We start from the raw sequence: 16603 nt of genomic DNA, 5'->3' as shown, positions 1-16603 counted from the left end.
TATATATGAAAAAAATTGTGATATTGCAGAAATGAGATAAGACAATGCGTTGAACAGTTTGTGTAAGACGTTCCTTTCCCCGTAGGAATTGGAAAGTGAAAGTCGGAACCCCATAATAGTTTTAATTTGTTATCTGGAACTAGTTTAGCCTGAGAAGCTAAAAGCAAATTACGTCTATGAAAATTATTTACATAGCCTCAGAATATGGTAAAATGAGTTATATTTTGTTGCTAAAGGAAACCGAATTAGCTTTATGCTGGCAAAAGATCTAATGAAGTCCTCCTAATATGGATTATGTAGGAAAAACTACATAAATGGACCATAAAACATAAAATAATTACAAAGTTTTAGCCAGAAAAAACTACTGCATCAGCGACTCCAATGATCACCAAATGTAAAAAAATCTCAGTTCCTAAAGAAGTAACTCAAAACACTGTAGATTTCATTAAAAGCACAACATTTACTGTTTACAATTTCACCTTTGTCCCCACACGCACTCTCCAACTCCCATGCGGAGGAAAAAATATGAACACACAGTTGAATAAAAGAATACAACTTTACCCACCTTCAAAATGCAAATTCACACGATATACACGACACATCAAAACATTAAACTTCTCATAAACAAACCTACAAGGAAATCCTCAAAGAAGCTAACTGCGGTTAGCATCTATGGGAGTCCCTGTTCTAGCCTGTGATATTCTATTTGCATAAATAGTCACCAATCTCAACTGTGTGCTGTTTAGCCCTTCCAAGTATGGCAAAAATGCTTTGCCCAGCATGATGTATATGTCAACTAAACAGAACACAACAGTCTGCCAGCCAAGAAAATAATACATTTCAGAAAACAACTTAATTGATAAAACCACAAATAAGTACAGAATGTGAACTGTATTTATCTCTTCATGCTTCAACAGTATACAAGACACTATTCTGAATATAAGCAATCCAATTTAGTTATATCACAGCCTCAAAGCTTGTATTACTAAGGTTTACTGCATGATTTATTTCTTTTTTTCTTTTTCATTTCTTTTGGGGATAGGTACAAGGTTTTATCTGATGACCATATATTTTACAAACACAGTGAAATGATGACGTCTGGGGCTCAATGCATCTAATAAAGGAATAGCTATTAACACTGAATGATTATATTGCATACCTAATGCTACCAATCCACTATTACTGATTACATCCTTAATACTAGAAGCTTTTCTGGGCTCTAAAGAGAGAAGAAAGAAAACAGAGGGAAAAGGTAATTGGCACCTTGCGAACATCTGCGCTCTGGTTTCCAAAAGCATCAAACAGGGCAGGTAAGAATGTAGATAGCTGAGACATCAATTCTTCCTGGGTAAACCTCCCCACAAGCTGAAGAAAGAGGCACAAGTTCAAATCACTAACCAATCACACCATAGCTTTTCCAAGTTTGACATACTGTAGAGCAATTACTACTATTTTTCACCAAAAAATAAACTAGACACAAGACTCTAACGAGTTCAGGAGTCAGATCGAATCAGCAAATTACCTTTGTCAAACAGTTAATACAGGTTACAAGAGTCTTCTCGTCTTCTGTGACAAGCAAAGGAACAACAACCTGTGACAGCAGCAACTTATCAGAAATAGGAATATCAAAATGAGTAGGCCATGAGATCCGAGTTAAAAAGAAAAGAAAAAACCCAGATATCTTGCTATGCAAATTCAAACGGAACACCAAAACTCACACTTAAGCATCTAAATGAATCATACTGAGACAACACCGTAGTTAAACAATGCTCAGCTTCATTCGAAACCTGGACAAATATAACAACACATTAGAAAGGAGGGATGGAAATTTTCAGCATAATAACTTCATCTAAGTGAGAGTTTACTTTTGGAGAAACATCCTTGGTTACGTTGAGCAATTTCTCAATTACAACCTCGACTGAATCCTCCATGGCATCTCTCTGGAACAACAGAAAATAGATAACGTAAAATGACATTACACAAAAAGATTAAAAAGAAGCAGACAACTCTTATATATAGCTTAAAGGGATGGAACAAAAATAAATTTAAAAAGCGACAAAGGACCTGATTCTTCAGCATTTCAACAATCAGAGATAGGGCAAGTTCTCTTATTGATGACGCAGAATCATCTAGCACCTCGAGTGCAGCAGTCAATATCTGATTGAAATACTGCAGTGAATGAAAGATGATAATTCATGATAAAATCCATATTTTTTAAATTAGCAAAATCAAAATTTGATATTCACAAGACCTTTCAAATAAAAGGTAACAACTGAACTCTAACTAGTTGGAATATTAAAAAAGGAACTAAACTACATGTTATTCACAATGTTACATGAGGACTTAAAGTCTACATAAAGGGACAGCAATAACATACAGATAAATCTGTGACTTATATACCTTGCTCCATATGGATTGATCTTTGGTAACAGCTTCAACTAGTTGTTGAAGTGCACCATGCTTGTTGGCAGCAGTACTCTCATCATTGCCATTACAAATCTGGAAAAGGTGCCAGAGAAAGCAGGGTAAGGATTGTGATAGTTTACATCCTAAGTTTTTGCATAAAAGATTTGAGAGATTTATTAACCAGGGAAGAGGAGAATCGCAGAGAATTTAACAATAAAGTGTAACTCAACAGGCATAGGTTGACCACGGAGAACTCACTGAATGAAGAATCTGAGGAATGCTTGGTTCAGTTGCTGGAGTTAAGTTTATCTTCAGAGCAGAAAGTTTCAGATGATTAAGTCCCAAATCAGATTCATTATCAGCTGCAGCTAGATGCTCCGAGTCAATTAACCCATTAACCTCCAGACGGGTTGCGGAAGTGTGCTCCACATTTAAGATGTCGTCATTGCTTTTCTGTGGATTAGCCCATAATCCATCACTCCCACTTGCGGTAAGGGCCAAAAGTTTTGAATCTTTGGGTTTTGAAACAGGAAAATCAGAGTTGGCACCAGTTTCAATACCATGATAGAAGTCTTGAGTATCATCCGACAATGAGTGACCTACAGAGCTAGTCATATAGGTCGAGTCTGGAACAGAATTCCACTTTCTGGCACCATCACTATCAACTGAACCAGCAGAATACCTTCCAAATAAATGATTTTTCTTTGAAGCTCCTACATATCCCTCTTCAGAAGATGTGCCAGTAACGTCATATGGATCATACTTGGAACGTTGTCTTTCTTTTTTATTTTGCAGAAAATTCATCAAATCCACTTCTATACGAGGGGTATACTGTTTCAGAGCTCGTCTCAAGGAATTTTGTTCTTCAACTGATAAGCTAAGAATAAAATTCAAAACCCCTGTTCCATCAAAGTGTGTGTACACTGATATAATGCATGAAATAGCCGCTTCTTTCAGTTTGGTATTTTTATCATAGACCAATGGTGTCAACTTAGCGAGCCATAACTTGAGGATGCCACTATTTCCAGCACCTTCAGAATTCGAAGGATGCTTGTTAAAAGAGCCAATTGCAAACTCAATTACAGCAAGTTTGGCCTTAGGAGAACGTTGTTCATCCAATGAACGGAGCAAAGCTGGCAAAAGGGAGTCGATACCATATGTTTTGTTTACAATCTCTAATGTAGTTGAGCAAGGCTGCCTCACCAATTCCTTGGGATCAATTAGCCGTGAAAAAACATGGGGCAAAATCCTCTCCATGTAACTTTCAAAAGGTTTTCTGCAAGCTGGAATAAGATCTGCAAGGGTTGACAGAGCAGCCTGCGCAACTTTATGATGGGGATCATCAAGGTGCTGGAAAAATAATTTCATAACCTTCTCAAAGCTCTGAATGATTTCTGGAAAACCTCTAGGCCCCTGCTGTAGCAAAGACCTGACATAACTAAATGCAGCAACCCTAGCATTCCAATCTGAACTAGAACTGAGACCCTCACTTAATGCGTCACTTAGTGAGGCAGGTCCCTCCACACAACTTGACATTTCTCCTAGCGGGAGCTGACTGTCATCAAAGCTCCTTCTCTTGCTAGAAGACATTCTTCCTGCTGTGTTCTTTCTTGATAAAGGACGTTGAAAATTTGGAACGTGATTAGTCTGAGAATCCCTAAAGTTAGCATCTTTGTATGGTGACTCTATGTATTGTCTGTGAACGTGTGAGTTCATTAATCGTCTGCCTTCCCTTAGTTCAGCATTATCTTCAACAAAACCTCTATCTGGTAGTTTTTCAGAAGCCCTTCTTGCCGAATAAGAATTAAGCCCTGAAAAAGATTCATGAACCGCACTGCCTCGATAGGATGATTTAGTTGAATCCTTTGAGGCCTGGATCTGAGTAATGATATCAGACAAACCCAACCCACCATTGCGATTCTTACCTTTAGAGAAACCAGATGGTGCATCTACCAAAGCGTTAGCAAGACTATTTGATGCAGGAACTGCAAGAGGAAATGGTGGATCACGGGACGATGGAGGGTCAACTCCTGCACTAGGGACAGGAAAAGAAAAATTAAGTTCTTCAAAAAATTTCATACATTATGGCAAGTCTTCTATTTTGAGAGAGAATATTATAGCTACAGTCCTTTTAGTTTTCTTTCAGTATCCCTTTTGCCAAATATTAGAAGCTGCATGTGGATGAACTTTTAAGGCTTTCACCTTGGCACTTAAATACTACACACAAGATTTTGAGATGGGGAAGAATAAAGGAAGAGGAAAGAATTACCTAGATCCAAACTAGAGGATCGACTTCTCTCAGACATATCCAGACCTTTGAGCAGGCTTTCTATAGCAGAAACTTTCTGTTTGCTGGCATGAAGTACACTTTCTAAGCTACGTTCTGTGCCAGTACCCACAGGTTTACTTTGTGACAGGAGTAGCCCAGTTGAGAGGGATGTGCCTGAAGGTAAACTGGAACTTCTATCCATAGCAACTATTGCAGATGTTCCATAACCAGAAATTTGTGAAGAAGCAGATGTTTGAGAACCAAGTGAAAAGTGTGAACTCCTCTCTCGAACAGAGGGTGAAGCATGTCGTCTGTTAGTTCCACCATCTTCCTCATTTATGATCTGCAGAAGTGTTTCACCTTTAGTACATCATGCCAAATCTAAAAGCAATTTAAAGTAATGCTAATCATCAGCGCTGGAAGAGCAAAGAGAAAACAGCGCACCCTTTGGATAACAGGATCAAAGGACATAAACAAACGCCTAGATCGTTCTGGCCAAGTTCTTGCAAACATTCTGTACAAAGTTCTTGCAGTTGATCGTACCTGTTAAGTTTTCAACTGAGTAACAATTGCAAAAAAAAAAGGGAAAAAAGATGTATTGCGAGTACAGAATGAAACAGAGAATCTATGTGTCTGTGAATAAGAGGGGAGATTGAATGATGCGTCTGATACATAGAATTCAAGGTACATACCTCACTCATTGCATCTCCTACACAACACTTTATAAGGTCCTCATAGAGTTCCGCTGAACGGTGTATCTCAGATGCATCAGGCCAATGTTCCAGGATTAAAAGTGCATACTCACAGCATCTGTAAGTGATGTAAATGAGGAACAGCATTGTCCAGAAATAAATCAGAATAAACATGATAATTGACAACAAAGAAACAAACCTTGCACGAAGAACTGCATTTCGATCGTTCTTTGCACAATCAGCAATTCGAGGAAGTGCACGAGCAACTTTGCAGTTGCGCAACATCTGAAAATAAAAGTAGCACCACATGACTAACCAATATACCGAGGGATGAAAGAGAGATGATTATAATGGCACATAAGGTGTTACCGTCTTTATGCATGTATCAGCAGATTCTGCAATTACGAGAACAGTTATCACAACAAGCTTGAAAAGAACCTGAAATTCAAATCAGAAGTCAGAAACAACCTATGCCATTTAGCTTCAGATCATTATTTTCCCTAAATGAGATGAAAGAAGTAAATATCTGCAGACAGTAGCTAGAAGAAGTTACTCACAGGAATGAACATCTCAGCACATGCCTCAAAATCTCCCAAAAGCTCTTTGGATAAGAAGTTTAACAGATGACAAGCCTATCAACAAATAAGAAGAAGAAACCATAAAGCCAGTCCATTGGAACACTTAAGTCTACTTAAATTTCTCCATGTTTATGGAGTATATGCATATGATACACTAGCGAACTTTTTTCTCATCAATTTTTCAGAAAAAAAAATGAGCACGTGAAGTGCAAGCAGCCTGATAAATGTACTCGGACACTCCAGGTTCCTGTATGAGCCGACATTTTAACTGGTAAAATCTAACAGAAAGGACAAGAGGCTATATGTGCATACATTCAGATTAGGTGAAACTCTTTAACCTGAGAATTAATAAGCAATGATGCAAAAAATGTCCTCAAAACAATGGAGAAATAAGTGCAAATGTCGAGATGCAGTCCTAGCTTGCATAAATGCATTGTAAAAAGAGAGGGACACAATTCTATCTGACTATTAAAAGGCCTCTATGAAGATGGCAACTGCAGTGAGGGGAGCAGACAGCATTAGCAGGCTTTTTTGGATCTACTGGGATATAAAATGTTTGATATAAATATTCAAACTTCTAGTAGGTTTTCTGTATAGATCGATCCATAAGTAGACACATAACCCATTTGACACAGCCCAGGTAACAAAGCAAGAGGCAGAAGCGAATAATTAGAGGACAAGTAAGTTTCCAAAAGACACACTAGCTGAGTTGCTACTATTATATACTAAATAGCAGACCTGTTTGACAATGGTGGATCTCCGATCAGATAACTGTGTACTCAAAGGGACAACAAGTTGCTTTAGAAGTCCACGGAAACAAGGAAAATCAGTTGCACCTGATTAGATGAAATAGAAGATGAGGCACAATATAAACTGGTCAAGACATGATAGGAAAAAAATCACTTCAATAAAAGGGGACATTATTATACAGCAAATGTCACTATAGAAAACACACCTCCAATAACAAGAGCTTCAATCCTCTGCATAGCAGAAATACGGATAGACCAGTCCTTCTCTGGCACAAGGGTAGAGGCAATCTTCTCAAACTCCCTTACCAACTCCTTTTCTGAGTACACTTTAATTGGCTCGACAGGTTTCTCCGCAATATCAGCATCCCCTATACAAGAGTAGAGACCAAGGGACATTTGATCATCAAGTATACAATCATAGACTGTTCTTATACATTACGTGATCACAAAAGTTCTCTCTTTTTGCTCCCTTTTTTTTGCTCAAACTACCCTTTAGACATAGACTCATAGTAGTTGTTTTACACAGAAAAATACCCCTACACCACCAGATGATTTCTCTATGTTCTTAGACCCATCGCACAATTCTGCTTTTCTCCCTCTCCCGCTTCATCCTCACTAATTAATAACCCTTGAACCAGGAAAAAACATGCACAGAGGATATGTAATAACCTACAATTCTAGATAGGTTAAAACCTTGAAAACTTTATACCATGTAACATGACAATAGGATGCCCACAAAAGCTTAATAAAATAGAAGTTTCCAAGGCTTATCGGATGCATGTACTAACCTCCAAAAAGAGACACCTCTCTAGTTGAGTTTTTAGCCTTTGGGCTGCTTTTCTTGGGATTAAGACCAGTAGATCTCAACTCAGCAGCTGCATAGTTTCTTGGAATTCCATCTGCTAAGGGATTTTTGGGCTCAATCTTCTCTAGTCTGGCATTAATATCTTTTAGCTGCAGCCAATTATCAAGTCAAGACAGAGATCGAAAAGAAATTTTGCTTGCCCCAACACAATTTATGTCAACCAAGTTACATAAAATCTAGAACTGGAAAACTCAGGTTACTTCATATGCTAGGAAAATATTTGCTAGAATGAAAACATCTCAAGTTATATACATACCATCATGGTAGGAAGATGATGGCGCTGAAGTTCATCACGGAACTGAGGTCCAGCCTGTGAATACATCTCCTGCAAAGAAGATAAAACATGGAGAGAGGGACTGTTAAAAGGCATAATGCTTAATCATTGAACTAGATATTTGTTGGTGAAAGGCAGTAAATCAACATTACATCATAGAATAATATACAGCACGTATTCAGTAATGATGCACAAATATTAACAAGCAGCAATTTGGATCCAACAGAAACCAAATATTTTCAAACATCATCAACATCCTCTCCTGCTGCAACTTTAACCAGCTACAGAGAAATGATTACCAAGTAAAACTAGTAACAACTAATCATTTCCACACAGCGTATAATGGTTTTAAAATTGTAGCATGTTGATGAAAGACAATGAAAAAGCTAGCAGATAACTAGTGACACTGACAATCACTTCCACTACCAGCATGATAACTGCACTGGTTGGAATGAGAAGTACACCACTAGCTTGCTGGAGCAAAAGGTCTTTGTTGAAGTGTGTAGCTATCTCATCTAAAAGCTTAAGCAATTAGAGAGAGCACACTTTTATTATTAAATTGTATTCTCAAACACACTTTTATTATTTAATTGTATTCTCAACACACACCCTCACATGCGGGCCTGATTCTTTTCCATGGCCAAGCACGTGGAAATTCTTTTTGATATGGGTGGTGGTGAGATTCAATCTCAGGACCTCTACCTGCCCTGATACCATGTTGAAGTGTGCAACCATCTCATCTAAAAGTTTAAGTTGTTAGAGAGAGAGCACACTTATATTATTTAATTATATTCTCAACGGTCTTGAAAGAAACATCATATATTAGTATCATCTCAAGACCAGATGTCTGGAACTCTACCATCACACGTTTCAGCAGAAACCCAAATGACAATTGTGGATGAGAAAACCCGCAGAAGAATCATTTCTATTACACTCCATTAAATCCAAAATATATATAGCCACTGGGCACATGAATCAAGCTGATCATTTTGGTTACACAGCTCAAAAAAGGGTAAATTGAATTCCGGGAATATACTCTTATTTTTCAATTGAAGATTATAGTTTCATATCTTTCCAGATTGAATAGGTATTTATAATCAAACACCGTCCTGTAATCTGGCTTTCAGATTGAATTGATCATAGGACTCATTCAAACATTCTTGAGCCTTTGCACTGTTAATCATAGATAGGTAAGTTTATTTTTGTTTTTTATTGTTAGTATAGATGGGTATGTTTGATCAATTAATCAATCACAGGAGACTTTCTTGATAAACAGGCATAGCCATAACCAGACTGCGAGCTTGTAAGAGCATCAAAACAAAGACAGTGAAATTGGAGCATCTTTATATTACCAATTTATCATTGAAAGGAAAGAAAAGACACTGAACCTCAGAGTTAGAAACATTCAATGACTTCGATTAGGGAGCCAAGTGTAGAAATATCAATAAAGAATATGAGCAAAGTAGAGGTGTATTGTGTTCTTTCATTCCCCCACCTAGCCCCATCCCTCAAACCTCTACTACTAGCCAGGAGGTCCCTTGGTGACTCGAATCCCCAACCTTATAGGTTGGAGGTGGAGGGTCCTTACCACTAGATTGTCCTCCCCTCGTGTTGCATCTATAAGTACCATTATAAACTTCTCCACAATGTTGATGTGGGACTATCTTGTAACCATCCTCTCATAATGCGGAGGAAGTAAAAAGGCGTAATAAATTTCTTTTCACAAGTATGTGGAAGCTTTATCATAGCTCTTCAATTAAATGTCAACCATATGACACAACTTTATGTAAGACTATTTTTTTTATGACTGGTGTCCAGGCCGACTTTCGCACACCTCGACTAATTCCAAGGGATACCTACCATCTCCCACCAGCAACAGGTACCAAGTAACTAAAGTAACTCTGTCCACCAAGGCTAGGACAGATGGGAAGAATCATCTAGTGTTTTTCACCTCCGCTAAGTTTTGAACCTAAGACCCATGGTTTTCAACCACTTCATTAACCGCTAGGCCACACCCTTGTGCGCTTTGTACGACTATTTAAATGCCTATTTTATCCTTTTTACTAAATTTTACAAAATAATTGTATTTCTACATTATAAAAGAGCTAAGCTTGAATTAAGCCTCCTTCACTATGTAACACTGAAACTGAAATTAAACATTCAATTTTCATAAAGAAAATGTGCAAGTCTGAGCTAGTAGTCAATTAAATGGGTTGAGAACTATGAAGTCTTAAGTTCTAATCTCAATAGAAGCAAAAACAACTAGGTGATTTTTTCCTGTTTCCGTTGGTCCATCGGAAACAACTTCTCTACCCATGAGGCAGACATAAGGTCAGCATACACTCTACCCTCCCCAAACTCCACTTTGTGGGATTATATTGGGCATGTTGGTGTTGTTGTTGTTGTTGTTGTTGTTATTGTTGGTATCCAAGTCTTGGTAGACATGGTTACCTTGTACAATGGGAGGTAGCAAATACCCCATGGAATAGTCGAGGTCTGTGCAAGCTGGCACGAACACTACGATTATCGATGTTACCAATTTACCATATAGCTACAATTAACACACTGTCAAAATTAAAGGCAGCAAGTCATCGGCAAAATCACTAATGCAGACACTAATTACATACAACTTTAACAATTCAAATGGAAGTAAAACTTATCTACTTCCCTTTCTAGAGAAAACAAAAATTATTCAGTCTACACAGTACCACAAATACATGAAATTGAGATATGAAAACAGTTTTACTAACCTCAATACATGATATAGCTGCATCTCTAACACCAGGATTAGGATCACTCAACATTTGCAAAATCTGACAATAGCAGCAAAAAAGAAGGATGTTTACAAAATCGAATTTAAAAAGGTTACTTATTTTGTATGACAACATACAAAAGAGCTTCATCAAGCATTCATGTTGATTCACATACCGGAGGAAGAATAGTTCGTTGAAGGGGAAGCTCTGTTGATGCAAAAAGACCAATTGCTGATGTAACAGTACGAGCAAATTCTTCTCGAACTCTGAAACTTCTGTGCATCCAAGCATAAGACCCTGCCCTCTCAACGATGATAGTTGGTGAAGAAACCTGCAGAATATATATATATTAATCAATCAAATAGATTTCTAGTTTCTTCTCCTTGAGCACAAGTTGAAATTATCTCATGCTGGTTCTAGTTGAGCAACTTGTTTTGCTCGTGAGTTGACCACCATGTCTGTATATTTGATTGCAGGTCTATGGGTAGTGGATCACAGTGACTGAAAATGTAACCAGTCTTCTGAACATACACAAAATTCTTCTTGTGCCAATACTTTACAAGTGTAGGTTTACTAAAGTAAAATACAATGGTATCATTTCAGATTTTATTAATAGGTGCATTTGGATTGATTGTATTACTGAGAACTGAGCAGTATTCGGCAACTTAAAAAGGGAGGATAAGCCAATAGTAGCTGTCTCTTTTATATGGACATGGTAGTCTTAGCTCTGTTGTAATATCTTACTTGTGTAACAAATGAATGCTTAATGAGAGTTGGGATTGGTGATGGATTACATCACTGCACTCAGACTCCTAATATATTTTGCATATTAAGCATGAAGTAGCTAAAGGAAAGAAAACATGTAGTCATTTGAAAAAGAATGATTAGTATAAATTAAGTTGCAGCATTTTTGTTTGCAGGTTGGGCTTTTGCTGACTCTGTACTGCATAGATTGGCACCTCTTTGGGAGGGTGCTCACAAGTGGTGTTTGGGGAAGGTAGGATGCATGCAAACATTACCCCTACTTTTGGGGGGTAGAGAGATTGTTTCTGATATGGTTGTAGCTATGCCAACTAACAACATTCACATCTGAAAGTTAATAAAATTACCGTTCGAAAAATCCACTTGCAAAATAAGTACTCAATTTGATAGGTGTCTTATCTACATCTTTGTGACAGTTGAATCTGGTACATGTTGTTGGTGGGAAGTGGCTGGTATCCCATGGAATTAGTCGAGGCGCGCGCAAGCTGGCCCAAACACTGTGGTTATCAAAAAAATAGTGTTCTGCCTTGTGGAAAAAGAGAGAATATCCCAATTATATTATCTTCACACACTTGGTGGGATATGTGAGGTGGTTTGGCACTTCGCAGACAATGTCATGTACTGTGAAAAAGTTGATGTTAGGTTGGAAGGAGAAGAAGATGTAGGGCATGGAATGTGGTTACACTGCGTTAACGCGAGTGGTATGGACAGAGAGAAATAGGAGAGCTTTTGAAAGGGTAGAGTCGAGGTTTCCTAGTTGAGGAGTTCTCCGTCTCTCTGATCCCTTTTATATTCTTTTGGTGCACCCATGGAGCTCCCCATAGAAGATTTGGAGTTTGTAAAATCATTTTTCTGTACATTCTTTATCTTTTGATATACCCCTTGTGTATGGTCAGTTTTTTTGCCATGAAAATACTTTTTTACCTGATAAAAAAAGCCATCTTCACATGCTAAATTAGTTTTATATTTATTTATTTATCATCAAGTAAACATATTTCATATCATAAGCAAGGCCATAAACGATTATATACAAGTGGTACACCAAAAAAGGTAAAGAATCTACACAATCAACTGGTTCTGTACAAACTCCACCCACAATAGGGGACTATCTGAGTGCACCAAAATAAAATAAGGGAACGGAGGCAACTTCATAACCAAGGGAAACTCCACTCTACACCTTCAAAAACTCTTCTATTCCTCTCGAGAGAGACAACCCACCAAAAAATCCTCGAGGGCCGATGGTAAACACCCCTACCCTTCTCCATTTAAATACTAGGCTAAATTAGTTTTACATTACAGGCAACAACCATGATAACTTCAGTGTTTTGTATTGTTTTTCTCTTTAGATGATCATATATTTGATCAAAATTAACATGCCAAAGAACTTGATCACTAGTAACGTTCTACATTCCAAATAAATGAATTTTCAGTAACAGAATGGTGAACTTAATCTTGCACTACTATCACTCTTTTCATCCCTGAAAGTGTGTCGGGGATGGCTAGAAGGTAAAGCCACTAAAGCATTGGGTTTAGGCCTCAAATTTTTGAATGCCCTAAATGAGTGGGCAGTTTCCTTATGATTAGTGCCCATCACTCGCTTCGTTGTGTCCTGTATGAGGAGTTATCCACTACACTAATTACTACAAGTTCTTATCTTTTATTAATTAGTGCATTTAGCTTCCCATTTGGGAATGGTTTTTCCTTGTCCACATACATCCATCCTTTCCTGTTTATAACAAGTTCACTTTTCAATTTCAGTTCAGCTTTTCTTAATCAAACTAATTATCTTTGTCACATTTGATTGATTCATAAATCAAAGAGCACGTCTTTTAAGATTAAATCAAGATACTTGTATTTTTAATATCAAGAATTGGAAGAGTTGTAATATAGTAGTGAAACTCCATAGCGCTTTCCTCCTCTTTTGAATTTAATGTTTTTTTAGCATAGGGTGATTCAAATAATTCTAGAGCTAATTATTGTTACATAATATCAATCACGTCTCAACAAATATATATTAAATGGATCGGATATGTTTGTTATTAATTAAATAGAAATAATTTCTTTTTGAGAAGCTAACAATTAAAAAGAAATAATTAAAATAAATCGATTAAAATAATTAATCAATTATAGCTCAAAAGGCTAGAAATATAGCTTCAAAAAAAACTATACCTGAATTTTGTAAAATGAACTAGCGTTTGACCATAGATTTTGATCAAATTCCGAAAATTTATCTTCAAATATTTGTTTGACCGTGAAATTTGATCATTTTAAAAATTATTTCCTCAAATATTGTCAAGTTCCCACAGAAAATATTAAAAAAATTCCAAGTACTCCCTCCATTTACTTTTACTTGGCACACCCATTAAAAAAACACATTGCTATTTTACCACGTTACCCCTATTAATTAGTGTTTAGTATTAGGTCTTGAAAATGATTTGCAGAATAAGTACTTAATATTAAGGATAAAATATGGGAAAAAATAATTATTTTTTCTTAATATGTTAAAAGTGAATCCATTTTAGAAAAAGTGGACAAGTAGTGAATCTATTTTTGAAAATGTGGACATGTAAAAGTGAATAGAGGGAGTAAAATGCATATCTAGAGACAACTTCAAGTTTCAAAAATCACAACTTCAAGAACTCAAATTGTCATCAACTTCAAAATATATGGCCAAACGGGTTCTAATTTTAAAGCCTCACATTAAAACTTAGATTTATGTCACAAATTTTATTGAGCCACATCTCACTAATTTTGGATCCTTCTGAAAATACTAGGCATACCCCAATCAACTGGACTTCATATATATTAAGTATTTGTAACCAGAGTATAATTGGGTCATATAATTTCTTTAATCTCCACCTGTTCCAATCAAACTTCAATCATTTCCACCACCTCCAACCACCCTTAACCCCTACACAATAAAAAAATTAAAAAAAAGACAAAAGAAAGAAATCTTCAACCTTTATTTAGCATTTGAACCAATCCTACAACTATGCAACAATCCAGGGTTGGCTATATGAATCCTCTATACCGATACCACTTCATCATGAAACAAAATAAAGGGTTCTTCAGAAATCTCACACTTATCTCTGCACTGTCATACAAATCTCAAGCAATCCAAAATTTGAAGAAAAAATTTTTTATGTTCGGGTGAAGTAGACAACCAAATTAAATTATAAAAATCACCTCAATTAATGTACATGAATAAAAGCAAAAAAAGAAAGAAACATAATCCAATTAGGGTAGAGTTACAGTAAAACGAAGAGAAAGCGCGTTCATGCATGAGTACCTGCATCAAAGTAAGTAACAATCGCCTAGCAGCATCTCTAACCGGCTGTTTAGCATCGCCCAATCTTTCTACAACAGCAGGCACAAGAGCATTGAAGTGAAGCTTAAAATGTTCACCGGATAGAACAGCAGCGGAATCAAGTGATTGTAAAGCACCCTGACAGACCCTGAAGTTGTTGTCTTTGAGAAGATCTATGCAGACATCAACAAGCGAAGTGACCTCAGAAGAAGAGAGACTCTTTCTAGAAGCTTCGAGAAGTTCGTGAAGTCTCTCAACACCCGCCATTCTCTCCTTCGTATCCTTGGCTCGCGCCAATTCCAGTGCCTCCTCCATCGCGGGGGTAAGTAGGGTTCCGATCTGGTGCTATGAGGGTCAGATCTGCGGTGGATTTGGGAGGAAAATGGTGGAAAAAGTGACAGAGGAGAGTGAACTGTGAGGAAAGAGAAAGGAGGGATTTTAGAATTAGTACAAAATGTTGAGGGGCTATTTGCTATATTAACGGAAGAGAGGATTTAGCATATGAACAAAAAAAAGAAAGGGGTATTTGCTACATCTGTGTGGTTGGAACAGTTGATAAGTGCCTTGGGAGTTGTGACAAAAACTTATTAACACTGTTCCGTTCGATAATTAAAGACGATTTGAATAAACTTCTAAAATCAGTTTCAAATTCAGAGTAATTTATTTTGAATATATGGTCTTGGTGAGAACAGTTGATTTGAAAAAACACTTTTGTATGATAATTTATATTTGGTTGAACTTTTACATTACAAATAAGGACATAATAAATTTACTTAATGTCTAATGTTATTAATAAGTTCAAATATTGATTAAGAATAACTTGTTACAAATTCTTTGAATGTGAATGTCCATTCATAATTTTTTTGACTATACATGTACCAATTATTAATAATTCATATATTAGTAAAATGAAGTGTTCAATTCTTATATTTAAGAAGTTGTTATAAATTTGTTGAACTAAGTGGATTGTCCATTGAGTTTATCCATAAACTTATGTACTTATCATCTATATGTATTTCCTAGGTTCTATGAACCTTTTTGGATAAGAATGTATCTATTGTACTTAATATGGTGACTTTTGGAGTGATTTCTCAACTTATAAATAGGGTTGTTCATTCACCGTTGTGAGACACATATGAGACATGAAGACGTTTGAATGAGATGATCTCTACATTCTACTCCCCATATATTTTTTGTTTATATTTCTTGTAGTATATTATTCATATTTTATAATATGTTATCAGTACGAGACTCTAGCCAATTGAGGTTGAGTTTTAGTTTTTCTTTAGCTCATGTTTTGGTTGATCTCGTTATGAGAATCAAGAAGAAAAAAATGATAATTGATGCAATCAAGGTATAATATGCATAAAATCAGGCATATACTACTGCCTGAATATTCTCTACTCCACAAAGTTCCTTAAATGGAAAAAGGTATAAAGTTTTGGTAGCATGAGTTTGAATATTATTTTGATTATATTTAATGAATTTTATTTCAATATTTTGAAAGAGTCAAAGGGTGATTCATGTTGTACTTCGGTCTATTATATCGTTGGTTGAGGATAAGACGATGGATTCAAGTCTCATCGCACCATAAAGGTAAGATATTAGGTTAAAGTCCGGATGCACCATAACGAAAAAGGCTTGAGAGTAAGACGATAGATTCATGTTCTATCGCACCAACAGGGTAAGACATCAATTTGAGTTTTGATGCACCTTCATGATAAGAATTGGGTTTGAGTCTCATGGAATTATGGCCTAATACGCCTTATATGGGTAAGACATTGAGTTTGAGTCTTAATGCACCATTGTGAGGATATAATGATGACTAAGACTTTGATGAAAAGTCATGAAATTCGTTCAATTGAATTTGCTCCATTTCCTAAAGCGAATGTGGTAGCAGTACTGATAAGTTTGGAATCCGCCCAATTACTCCATTCTATCATATGAA

The 16603-nt window shown here is 36.5% G+C and overlaps 1 protein-coding gene across 1 annotated transcript; it reads right to left on the bottom strand.

Moving 5' to 3' along the window:
- Window positions 1–420: 420 nt before the first annotated feature.
- LOC125870922 (CLIP-associated protein-like) lies at window positions 421–15118 on the bottom strand. Its single transcript, XM_049551468.1, has 21 exons — window positions 14638–15118; window positions 10762–10917; window positions 10584–10646; window positions 7816–7884; window positions 7483–7648; window positions 6901–7062; window positions 6684–6781; window positions 5925–5999; window positions 5737–5805; window positions 5567–5652; window positions 5368–5485; window positions 5120–5218; window positions 4676–5018; window positions 2665–4436; window positions 2401–2499; window positions 2065–2169; window positions 1866–1940; window positions 1719–1787; window positions 1523–1591; window positions 1264–1365; window positions 421–815 (listed from the first exon to the last, which is right to left on the bottom strand). Exons 1-21 carry the CDS (start codon window positions 14968–14970, stop codon window positions 654–656), a joined length of 4290 nt encoding a protein of 1429 aa, XP_049407425.1. The 5' UTR covers window positions 14971–15118; the 3' UTR covers window positions 421–653.
- Window positions 15119–16603: the final 1485 nt, after the last annotated feature.

The sequence above is a fragment of the Solanum stenotomum genome, chromosome 7 (genome assembly GCF_019186545.1).
Source record: "Solanum stenotomum isolate F172 chromosome 7, ASM1918654v1, whole genome shotgun sequence".
In the NCBI taxonomy this organism is placed as follows: domain Eukaryota; kingdom Viridiplantae; phylum Streptophyta; class Magnoliopsida; order Solanales; family Solanaceae; genus Solanum; species Solanum stenotomum.
The sequence above is the reverse complement of the archived record's forward strand: the minus strand, read 5'-3'. Positions and strand labels throughout refer to the sequence as shown.